Raw genomic sequence first — 12,841 nt, 5'->3', positions numbered from 1 at the left:
GAGCAAAACCGCAGAATGAGCAATTTAATGAAAAACCGATATTACACGCAACCAAAAGTTCCCACTATTATACGTGTTTTCTTATCAATTCAAGTAAATCAACAATTATCGAAAATAATTACTGGATATTTGACTAATTGTTTGATCAATTTGAAGCGTTAAAACCAAAAACGCTTTTAAGTAAATATTTAAGATATAAATAAAACTTATTATTGTCCATGGTGCTTAATATGATATGAAATAAAATTTTGTTGATAAAGAGCCTCGAGCTCGAAAGCTCCTGTTAAGAAAAAAAATTTTATTAAAATTTTGAAATAACAAACTCCATGAGTATTCGTCTTTTAACAAAATTTTTATCAAATATTTAATAGCGATTTCCACTGGGGGATTTCGGGCGCTCCGGGAGCGCTCGTGATGAGATTTCGCCCTCCACTGGGAAATCGAGAGCAGCTCGTGACGAGATCCGTGTCTTCCACTGGCAATCTCGCTCTCACAGCGAGCGCTCTGAGAGCGAAAATTTTGATCCGAGAAATTCGACGGATCGACAGATTTCGAGCGGTTTTCGTGATTTTTAAAAATGGCGGAACTAGATAGGACAATAAATATTCCGGCTGCTTATTTGTTAATAGAATCGTCTTCGGATAGTTCCGACGAAGAAATAGAGGCAATTCTTTTAAGGCAAACGCCGGAAATTGTATAAAGTCCTAAAATAATAAGATATATAGAGGATGAGGTATATTCGTACTCCGAAAATGAAGTAAGTTCTCCTTTACGCTTAGGCTTAACCATGGATGATAAATAAAGTTTATCGAATACAATATTACTGTCCGCCATTACTTTCCGTGTATTTCACTGGAAAATGCTCGCCCCAAGATTTTCTTTTAAAACGAGGTTGTATTTCACTGGGAGACTCGCTCGACCGCGATCCTTGGAAATCTCGACACGAGCTGTGACGTCGAAATCCATTTCGGGGCGCTCTCGGAGCTTCCCAGTGGAAATCGCTATAAGATATCTAGTAACACGCGCAACAACTTGTTTGCAACGTAACTAGCGCCAGCTATACACTCTTTTTCGCGGTCTTTTCGACCCCTCTTTTTGGCCGCCCGCTAGTCGGCCATTACCTGGAACCACCGGTGGGGGGTCTAGGCTCGGGTCTTTGGTCCCAGGATATGGATAAGGGGGGGGGGTAAACTCAACATGGACGCGCCCAGCAAAATTCCAAAAAAAAGAGTCTATACCAAACTTGGTGGCAGAAAGGTTAAATTGGTTAATTCAATATAAATATGAAACCTTACACTCAATAGGAAATCGGGAGTAATTGCTAAGCAACAACTCTCAATTGAGTATTTTTGTTAAGGGTTTCGTTTTTGTTACGAAACACAATATTCTAAAGCATGCATTTTTTTATCTCTCATTGGATGTCTAAGGCGAGTCTAAGGACTGTTCTTCGCCTCCTAGTTCAGAGCAAGTGAAAAATAATCTGGATTTATTCTTGGTTATCATCGCCCGTAATCTGGTCTGATATAATCCACTTGCTTCTGCGAGTCGAGCGCTTAGTTTGCTGGCGCTGAAGTTCGGGCTAACCACCTTACGAAGAACCGATAATTTACTGGTTATTTATTTTTCTAAATTGCTTATAATTACTATACGGTAAGTGACATTAATCTACCTATCTTACTAATGGTATGGTAGCTGACGGTGGGGGGGGGGGGCGAGCTTTGGGGAGCCCCGCTCACCATAAAAAAATTAAAAGGGGGGGCCACCATTGAGATTTTTGCGGGGGGCCTATGAGCTCTCAGCTACGCCACTGGCCTGACGCAGGCTCCCGTTGATTTTTCACAACACGTTTGAGAAGGGAAAATAGTGCGGAGTGAAGACCGCCATATATTGATTTTCTAATAAAACTTAATCGGGAAAATATGGTTTATTAATGGGTAAATATCCCTACGCAGTGTAATTTTTACATTTTACGTCATTAAGCGAATTGATGGACTTGGTAAATTTGGAGCCGTGATGCGGTGTACACATCCGCGATTTGGCGGGAAATTGGGCACAACGGAATCCGTCACCGGAATGTGGCGGTACATATTTCATTTTAAAGAAATGTATGGATCCTTATCTCGTAAGAGATGTATTATAAACTTATGCTAATACAGAATGATTTGATTGTAATTATAGATAAAATGCCTTCGTTGTATTTGTACATAATTTCAATGTGGTTGATATTTCCAATGATAATTGTAAACATCATCTACAATGATAGTTTTTATCTATTATCTTTTAAACCATAATAATTATTTGGTATATTGCAATTTTGCCTTTGCAGGCAGTATGAGTGACGAATTGAAGGGGAAAGCTGTGGTTCTAGTCACCGGGGCAACGGGTTACGTGGCTTCCCACGTGATACACGATCTGCTTGAGAATCAGAAATTCCAAGTTCGAGGCACGGTGCGCGACTTGAAGGACAAGGCAAAACTGGCTCATTTGAAAGATCTTTCCACTGACTACGGCAAGTAAGACTATGCATACATTCATTAACTTCAGCCTGGACAAGAGAGGGTGAAAGGCCTCCAATAACAACGACTGTCTTGGGGCCCGGTGGTATTGTTTTACCATAAGTGTAATATTATTACATAAGTGTAACACTTCCTATTCTTCTCATACAAAAGTTTTACTGAGAGCTATTCACAAGATAGACTTCATTACGGGCTTCGTCGCCGTTTTGCGTCACACCTGGGTAAATGAATAATTTCATGGTCACACGTAGCCTTTGACAGCGAATCGCTAGGAGATTTTCTTCTGGTGATGATGTCTCAGTTACTAGTTCTACGTGACAAACGTATGGAACAATATTATAGACTTACGGTTTTACTTATTACCCTGATTAATAATTCAGTCGTTTACATTTATAAGGTATTCAAGTGTCACTAATTGCAATTTATAGTGAAATTTTCAAAAATTATTTCATGGCGGTCGTCTAAAAGATGTCTGCTGTATAGCGACCGCTATGCAATACTGGATGAAAAAATTCACTATAAATTGCAATGGACTGCTCACATATAGGGCAACCCGGATGTATATTAGATTTACTGATATCAAGAATGTATTGAGGTTACTAAGAATATTGGACTACAGGATTCTGATTCCCATCCTCGCAGCCTTTAGAGCTTAAATTCGTCTGCTTTCCCATTCAAGTTTGCTATATGGTATAACCTTGAATGTGCCCTAAATGCAGACGAACTTTCTCCACAAAAGCTACGAGGATGGTACCAGGGGTTAATGCTATGCTCAAATATTCTTAGTAACCTCAATACATTCTTGCTGATATCGGCAGTTTCCGAGAAAAGCCATAGTTCCTACACAGTAATGATGAGCCCCAAAAGGGCGAAACCGCGGTAAACTGTTGGAATCTCTGGCTGAAATTTCGACTTTTCAACCCGAAATTCGACCAGAACTTTTCAAACGAATATGTTAACGTTTGACTTGTTTGGGGTAAAATTTTGTTAAAATCTAATTCAAAATTAAAGCCTGAAATGTACTTTCATCCTCTTTTAGAGTATGTATGGAGACCGGAGAAATGTATTCAATTGTATTCTTCAATAATTTTTGAAATTTTTCAAGCGTTCAAAAATGGTTTGATATTTGATATTATTAGCCGGTATTTAATAATAATAATAATTATAATAATAATCAGCTAGGCTAATACCCAAGGCACCACCTTAGGCCTAACAATTATAAGTCATCAAGCGACTTTTAAAGCCATGAATTCAGGTGGCCGGGCTACAATGCGTAGGAGGGTGGTGGCAAGCCCTTTATGCTACGCGAACCAACAGCTCCCTACATTTACTATTACCGTTTAATTCTACACTAACTACCGGATTTGTTTTTTAGGCGTGTTCGGTAAAGATTTTTCAAAACTTCTTCCTTACAGGAATCCAGTGGACCTGGTACAAGCGGATTTACTTTACGACCAAGGTTGGGACAGGGCAGTCGCTGACTGTCAGTACGTCATTCACATAGCGGCGCCTGTGGTTATAATCCAGCCATCGAATGAAGACGTAATTCTACGTCCTACTGTGGATGGAACACTTCGAGTATTGAAGGCCTGCGCGAAGGAAGCCAAAAAGGGCTTTCTTAAAAGAGTGGTTATGATCAACAACATCGGCGCCATACACGGAGAGGCCGACGAAACAAATGGACGGAAAATCACCGAGGACGACTGGACTGACCCTAAGTGAGTGCTCAAAAGCAGGCTTTCAGAATGCCTTAAATTCGAAAACTGATATCACCCAGCGCGGTTACTTATGGTTTCACACCTTATCTCATAAAGCTTTACTTCAAAATATGAAATTATCACACCAGCTTTTAAATATAGGCCTAGTAGGTTCTTTCCTTTCGTACCTCGGTACAGCAGATCCGGTCGGTGATATTCTGGGTGGTTTCCAAGCCTCAAATGCCCTTCAAGGGGTGAGACACTCTGCGAACTCGGTGTACATTGCCGTACCTTTGACAGTGCTAAATGGAACTCGCGAACTCTTGAAAATATGTATCTTTAACAGTGCTAAATGCACGAACTCAGTGTACAGATTGTCTGAGACTGTCTTACCCCTCGGTGCCCTTCTACGCGTACGAAAAATATAGCGCAGGGAATTAGTTGACTGACCTTATCATTCTTTCAGCTCCCCTTTGATAGACGTGGTGGCCAAAAGCAAGACCCTGGCGGAAAGGAAGGCTTGGGATTTCGTCAGGGGTTTAACGGCCGATGAGAAGTTCGATTTCACTGTGGTCGTCGGTGCGTTCGCTTTGGGACCAGTATTCAACAATACAATAGGAACTTCGCAGGAAATACTCTACAGGGTTATGGATCGATTTCGGATGCCGCTTTTGCCAGAGATTCAGCTGAACTTATGCGACGTGAGGGACTTGGCTGAAGCCTCGATCAAGTCGCTGTTCCTAGACGCAGTGTGCGGAGAAAGGCTACTCATAGTCTCTGGCCGACTGTGGGTGAAAGAAGCCGCTGCAATTTTGCAAGAAGAGTTTGCGTCGCAAGGGTAATGTCAACTTGTCAAGTGTATTTTTTAGTGTTGTAAGTCGGAAGATTTTCCGCAGAAAATTTTCCGGAAAATGACCGAGGCCTTTTTATTCGGAAAAATTTCCGCATTTTTCCGAAAAAAAAATTAAAAGAATTTTCATTCCATGATTAGTCTAATATAATGTTTGCAAATTGAAATAAAGCGGCATTTTCACCTCATTTTTTCGAATCTTAAAGTAAAACTAAACCTCTAGACTAGTTTAAACTGATTAATAATGTAACACTATTAATGTTTTGTAGTATGTTTACTGATATTAGACATTTTATATCGATAAAAAGTTTAAAACATTAATAAGCCTTAAAAAGTAATTTATGTTTCAATTTTTTATTTTTCCGATTTGTGGAAAATTAACAACACTAGTAGTAAGCCATTACAGAATCCACTCTTATAGTGTTTATATTTTCGTTTTCAAGGTATAAAATATCACAGACGATCGCGCCGTATTCCCTTCTTTGGCTGGCAAGCGCTTTTGATAAGAAGATGAAGCACGCGCTCCGATTGTGCAACAAAGAATTCCACTTCGACGGGTCAAAAAGCAACGCTCTACTGGGCTTCGCGCCGAGGGATCTAAAGACCACTCTCATAGACACTGCTTATAGCTATATCGAACGGGGAATTTTGCACAAAACGAAAGAATATAAGGGATCCAATTTAAAATGAATAATATAGGTGAACCGATCTAAAGAATATAAGGGGCCTAATTAAATAAAGTCCAAATAAAACTTAAGAATATAGGTAATCGAATTAATAATAAATTAATATAGGGTGTACCATTTATATATATTAACAGGAATTCTTTAATATCTAAGCATGAATCTCTTCAAAATAAGGCTGAGCTATTAAACCCCGCCCACAGTGGCGTCCCCGGATATAGTCGTCTGCCATAAATTACGTACCCATAAATATTTTGAGCAATGGGCCAATGGGTAAGAACGAGATGTCACGGACATTTAAGTACAAACAATCCCCCCGATGTATTAAATATTAAACTTAAAGTTAATTTTGAACAAATTGGCAATCATCTTGTTCATTAACTTAACAAACCTAAGATACATTTTATCGAAAAATGTATTTTTAGAGTTACCTGGTTTTGGAAATAAGGTAGTGAAACGCTAACACCTTAATTTAAATTAATTTTTAGACAAACCAAAATTTTTCGAGTTACCTGGTTTTTGAAATAAGGTAGCGAAACGCAAATGTTTTTGGAGTTAGATGGCGCCTGTATCAATTGGTACGAAATTCAAATATCACAATAGTGCGTACGCGGGCTATGAGGTCCGGCGAATTGACCAGTGAAGAATTAAACCGAAAGGTTTTTGCTAGGCTAGCCCTATATAAGAAGGAAGGAATTTTAAAACCTCAACGGCTCAAACTTCTAGAACATTTTGGTTTAGTAGAAATTATGTTTAATTCAGAGAAAACGGCATGGTATTAGAAGATAAAACTTATTTTATACAAGACGTTTCGAGCCGAGGCTCTTCTTCAGTCGTTCGTTAGTTTTTGGTTTAGGTTCGTTAACAGAAGATAAGGAGAAACACAATCTTAACTGTGAATCTGTGATATTTATCAAATTGGAGTAAATGGAAAATGGTATATCAAACAGAATTCCTAGCTTTAGCCAAAGTTATAAAAATTATTCAACCTAACAAACATGCAATTTGAAGGAAATTGGTACACTCGTATTGGTGGGCTTTACTTCAAATAATGCTAAGACTAAGTCCGATAAGTAACGTAAATGAACTTCTATAAAGTATCACAAGTGGTGGAAAGAATGGCTTTCAAAAGATTCACTTTTTACCTAGTCATATTCGCAGAAACGGACATTTCAAAGGCACTTTTAAACCATAATTAATGTAAAATTTAGGGAGTCTAAAAACAAAACGCGAAATTGCGAAGAATTCCTGTAATTCTCAGTGTGGCGTGCATGGACTGGCGACAGGGGCGGATTAACCCTTTTGACGCGTCTAGGCACGTAAAAATTTGGCGCCCCTTGGCATTGAGGTGGCGGAGTGGTTAGCACTTTCGCCTCGCAGCAAGAGGAGCCGTATTCGATCCCAGATTGTGGCACTGGGTGAAAACTCAGAACAACTCCTTCTGCGTTGAGTTTGCAAGTTCTCTCCCCACTGGTTCAAGGGGTTTTCCCTCGAGTTCTTCGGTTTCTCCTTCCAAAAAACTTGAGGTTAACAGTAATAGTCCGTGTCATTTACCGCATCGTACAAATTTCTAATGTCCGACCAACATCCCATTCATTTGTCAATAATATTGTTATAGTGTAACAATATTATACACTTATGGGAATAGTTGGTGTAGGGAGCTGTTGGCTTGCCTGGCATCTAGGAGCATGAAGGGCTTTCCAACAACATCTTAAGCAATTCAAGGCTATAAAAGTCGCTATATGATCTGGGTGGTGTCTTCGGTATTAGCCTAGCTTATTATTATTTTTAATTGAACTCTTCAAAGATTATTTAGTTAACTTTTATATTATGGCAGTGCTGACATTATTAAAATATTGTTCTACCGATAATTCCTTTGTATGTTAATCGGACAGGCTTGTGGAGGAAACAACCCTTTTCTCTGTATCTATCTTAGCCTGTATTTTCAATAAAAAAATATTTTTTTCCTCTCCTTGAAGAAATCGTAGACAGTATTTATCCATAAAGAAGTTTACAAATCTTCATTGATAATAGGTGTTATATTTCTTGTATAATTAAATACACATTTAGAACACCTATACATTTATTGATTATATGTTATATGCATAATGAAACTCTAAATTAAGCTATATGCCTAGCCACGTAATGTCCACCAACCGAATGCCGTCCTATCATTTCCTCGCCTAGCTCCTTCTTTTGATAGTCGCGCCCCCTGGTGTTCATTATCTGACTATCTTATTTACATACACAATAATAGGAAAATTATTTTACTACTTAATACGTTGATTTCACAAAAAATTTATGAAATTTATATTTTAAGACTACAACCGTTTAAGAGATTACCTTTGCAAGAAATCACTAAGCAGCATAGAAAATACTTTAGGTGATATTCCCTTTAATGCGTGTAGGTTTCATTTGATTCATTTTGTGATATTGCGAACCAATGATAAGCTTTGTATACCCTGAAATCAGGGTTAGAACAGCTTCATATCCATTATTTTTACTTTAAGTTTTAATAACTAATTAACCATTTAACCACGAAAGTTATTTATTTTGCAAAAGCATTCAATGGTCTTGAATTATGTTTAGAGATACTAAACCTGTAATAAAGAAATTAACTTTATGAGATTTTAAATGTAAAAAAATTGTTGTCACTGGTTCTGTTTAAACACTTGCTCCTAAAGTACCTGGTCCTTTACCAATGCATTTCCCCCACAACAATGCAGTTCTTTCTGTAAAAAAGGTCATAAGCTATTCCATTAAAACCTTCCTTGTAACTATAACTTCTGTTGAATCTGTTCACCTCCTTACCATTGTGCTCTGTCCCTCGCCCGTTATTTTGTTTCATCCAAGTTTTTATGCTTTCATCAGCAGCACGTACATACACATTGGCTTTGCTTGTTTTTTGAAATTTGGGAATAGATTGATAGGCCTCATTTTTTGTGGTGTTTTAATTTAAATCATATACCTGTCCTTTTCTTAAAAAAACTTGTGGGTTGTGATGGCTTTTTAACCAGTGAAAATTGGGGACCATGACTATATATGGGGTCATTCCCTACCCCCTCAGATTTAAAAAAATATTTGTCCTTGGGGGTTCTATGTTGCGAAAAAGTTGATTTCCTGAATATTTTTGGCATCCGATGAATAGTTTGAAATATTAGACATTGCACAATTGCCAAAATGGCCTTGACCCCTGAAATAGGCAAGTAGCCAGATTGGGTGAAGTGAACTACAGCGGCCTCATTGAATTTTATATTCATTTTGCTCGCGCCTGATAGACCTTTTCACGTAGATGCTGAGGGTATTATTTATTTTGGCCGCAAATGATTAAATATTTTTTTAGTTTAATTTAAAAAAATTCACATTTTTGGGCATTTTCACATGTTTCGTTGTACTTATTTCCGTCGTGTGTTCGCCGACACCACAGTCTGTTTCGGTGTCCTAATAATTTCCACTTGATATTCCGGTAGTTTATAAAATCAATTAGTTTTTGTTCATTTTCGAGGTGTTTTGAATTATTGGTCCACAAACGCTTATTTCAAGTTTTAATTTAATTTAAAAGCTTGCACTTTTTTGGGCTTTTTCACGTTTTTGGTTGTTGTTGATAATTTAAAATTATATACTTGATGCGTAAGGGTTGGTATTGAAGGGGGGCGCATTCAATATACGCGTTTTGGACGATTTTCCGAAACGGCTCAGAGAGAGAGATAGTGACGTCACACGTGGGAGACTCACATTTATGGGGTAGCCTATTTTTTTTATAAGAGTCTGTCAAAAGCCAAATAATAAGGTAGAGGATCAAGCACATTATTATTAGGAACAACTGTTATATTTATTGTAAATTATAACTACGTTTTTATTTTTAACCTAATATATAATATGAAATGTATTATAGTTATTCTTAGCATTTATATTATTATTTAATATAAATCTGTAATAGCATATGTAACATAATCACACGAAACAATTATATATATACTATGTACTATTTATGTATATTATTTACTTTTTATTATATATTATATACTATGTACTATTTATGTATATTATTTACTTTTTATTATATATTATATACTATGTACTATTTATGTTTATTATTTACTTTTTATTATATATTATATACTATTTATTTTTATGTTTAATTTTTCCTATACCGTCCAAAATAATTTTAAAATATTTAATGGTTTTTATTAGATAGTTTATGGTATGGTTACATACTTACATATGAAGCTTGAGTTCAATATATTTTGGTTTAATATCCTTTTAATCAAGACTTTTCAAGAGTACATTTTAATATAAAAACATAATGGTTGTGCTCATCACAATAATCATAATATTAAATCTTTAACAATTTTAAAAATACTGCTAATTTAAGCGTACGTTTCAATCAAAGAAGATGGTAAAATGACTTAACAAAACATTTCCTATAGGATTAAAAATGTACTAATTTCCAATTACAATCATTTACGCAATTACAGTTCTTAATTAAAAATACATGTGATAAAGTTGAGAACATTTGATTGAGTTATCAGTCATTTTTAATAATACTTGACTTTAAGGTACATTTTTCTCATAAGTATTATTCCAGTAAACCTTCTTTTTCCCCATAAGCTGCTTTATTTGGCAAAAAAACTTTGTGTAAAACGGCTTCCATAATACAGCTTCTCAAATTTAGTTTTTCCTAGGCCAAGTCGTATCACATCTTTTATTAATTTGGAACTAGAGATTCTTTCGAGTGATAGCCGTGTCATTAAAATTTTGTTTTTTAACTTATTTAGTGGTTTTCTTACGTTGCTGTAATAGTTTTCATACTTTTTGCCAAGCATCAGAACTTTGTTTTTACAGAGATGCTTTTGTAAAAACATTCATTTGTTTCCATCTTTCACTATCTCCATCACCCGTTGAATTCAATAGTTGAAACACTCAGGTTGGATAAAAGCTAGACGAGTTATTTTGACTGAATGAAAAACTAGTCAATATTTGAACTGTTTAAATTGGAAAAAAAACTAGCGGCAGAAGTTTAACTATTTAACTTGGAGGAAGTTCGATTATTCGGGTTGTTTTCAGTAGTACTAGAAACTTTGCATGTTTCCGACTGATAACTGTGATACTAGGAACTTCATATGTAACATTGTTGGTTTCTGAAATTCTAGGAACTTTGATAAGATTCACAATATCAGGAACGTCTTAAGTTACAGTAATATAACTAGAATTTAAAATTCTCAAAAATCTGGTAGGATTTGATTGAAGATTTCTTAGTTTCGTGGCATTTTTTGTATTTTTAAGATAATTCGTTATTGTTTTAAATTTCCCGCGTGATAGCCTGTTGTCTGAATTATTTTCTAATAACGTTTCACAACCTAACAGATTCAGAATAGGAACTGATGTTTTTTTTTCAAATAATTGCGGGTTTTTTGTGTTGAGTAGTTCTGATTTTAGATTATTTTCGTATTCATCAGCTGTGAAATGAGCTGAACAGATTCTTGCGGTTTTCACATTTCTAATTGAAGCTGAAGTTCTTGTAAGCCAAAGAGATTTTAAATTTTTATCCTTGCAAAAACAGTAATATGACTTTATTTTTGGATTTCCCAACACCATTTTTACACCCCAACACATTCCGGGCATGTTGTAGTTATATCACAGAATCATTAAAAGAAATACAAATATTATATTAAATGAAATGAAATAAAATAAATATATTAATTAACGTTATAAATAAATCTACTTTGTGAATTTAAGAAAAGTGATAGGAAAAATTATCAACACTATTAGGTAACAGCTGAGCTGATATAAACATTTTCATGCCGGGTAAAGGCTTAAGAGAGGCACTAAAACATCATGTAAACCTTACAATATACTATACTAAGATATAAACCGTAAAAAATAGCCAAAAATATAAATAAATGGCCAGATGTATGTACGGACTATTGACGAATGTAGAAGAAAAGTTAAATGTTGTTCAACTTCAAAAACAACTCCGAGAAATCTCAGGAAGGATGCGAGCAGAGAGAATTCATATGAATTCTCTCTGATGCGAACTGCGAATTTCGAGCGTCGGAAAAAAACCGCGACTCCCGTTTATCGCCCACGTATGACGTCAAAATCAGGGCACAAAGTCTCTCTCCCCCCGGCTACAAAAACTGTCTTTCGACGATTTTAGCGAAGCGGGAATGCTCCAACCTTATGGTGTATTTTTCTAGACGAACCTTGGGTACTGTCTGCTTCTTTTAGTATGGGGTTGGCGAGGCGCCGCGCGCCCCCAGCGCTTGAGCGAAGTGAGTGCGCGGCGCCGTCAGACGCCAATACGGGGAATTTTAAAGTGCGTCAGGCGCCAATACGGGGAATTTTAAAGTTTTGGAAATTCTTCGAATTTAGTAAAGTCTTTTACGTGTTTTGGATGTAATTATCTTCGTCGGGTTGTCGCCTACACCGCGGCTTGTTACTAACAGTTTGTTTCGGTTTTCACTCTTTGTTTCAATTATCGCACGTGTTAGTGTTACTCGACTTAGTTTTGAGGCCGTGTTACTTTCCTGTATATTAAATGCTTCAAACCTGTTCTAATTTATGTTACTATTTAAGTTGATACGATTTCACTAATTACGATGCCACTAGGTACGATTACAGAAGGCACACCGTCAATGCTCAGAATGGGGCTGGCGCGCGCCTAAAAAGTGGTGTCGGCGGATACACGACGGAACTATTTTTAAGAAAAACGTCACTAATCCCTTAAAATTACTACTTTTTTAAAATTAGTAAATTAAAAAAAATATCATTTGCGGCCCAAAAAAAAAAATAACTTCGTAATCTACGCGTCAAGTGCTACATTCTCTGCCAAAAAAAAAACAAAAAAAACATGAGGCCGCTGTAGTTCAATTTTGCCAAAAGATTATCCGATTGAAAGACATTTTTCTGCGCGTTCCATAAATAATTTTAGAAACACTGTTCATCGGATGACAAAAATATTTTGGAAATCTAATTTTCGCAAACAAGAACCCCAAGGACGAATTCCAAAAGAAATCTGAGGCGGTAGGGTTGACAACCTGTGACCATTTGTCATGGAATGACCCATGTATAGTCACACCATATGTAACAACC

General features: G+C 36.5%; 1 protein-coding gene across 1 annotated transcript; it reads left to right on the top strand.

The window, feature by feature from the left end:
- Nucleotides 1-1,564: 1,564 nt before the first annotated feature.
- LOC149947146 (uncharacterized) lies at nucleotides 1,565-7,713 on the top strand. Its single transcript, XM_090172029.1, has 5 exons — nucleotides 1,565-1,650; nucleotides 2,327-2,513; nucleotides 3,932-4,234; nucleotides 4,680-5,051; nucleotides 5,507-7,713. The coding sequence occupies exons 2-5, from the start codon at nucleotides 2,332-2,334 to the stop codon at nucleotides 5,751-5,753; spliced, it is 1,104 nt and encodes a 367-aa protein (XP_090028155.1). The 5' UTR covers nucleotides 1,565-1,650; nucleotides 2,327-2,331; the 3' UTR covers nucleotides 5,754-7,713.
- The last annotated feature ends 5,128 nt before the right edge of the window (nucleotides 7,714-12,841 follow it).

This window comes from Leiobunum rupestre, chromosome 4 (genome assembly GCF_980474605.1).
Source record: "Leiobunum rupestre chromosome 4, qqLeiRupe1.1.hap1, whole genome shotgun sequence".
Taxonomy (NCBI): domain Eukaryota; kingdom Metazoa; phylum Arthropoda; class Arachnida; order Opiliones; family Sclerosomatidae; genus Leiobunum; species Leiobunum rupestre.
Note: the sequence above shows the minus strand (reverse complement) of the source record. Positions and strands in the feature narration are given on the sequence as shown.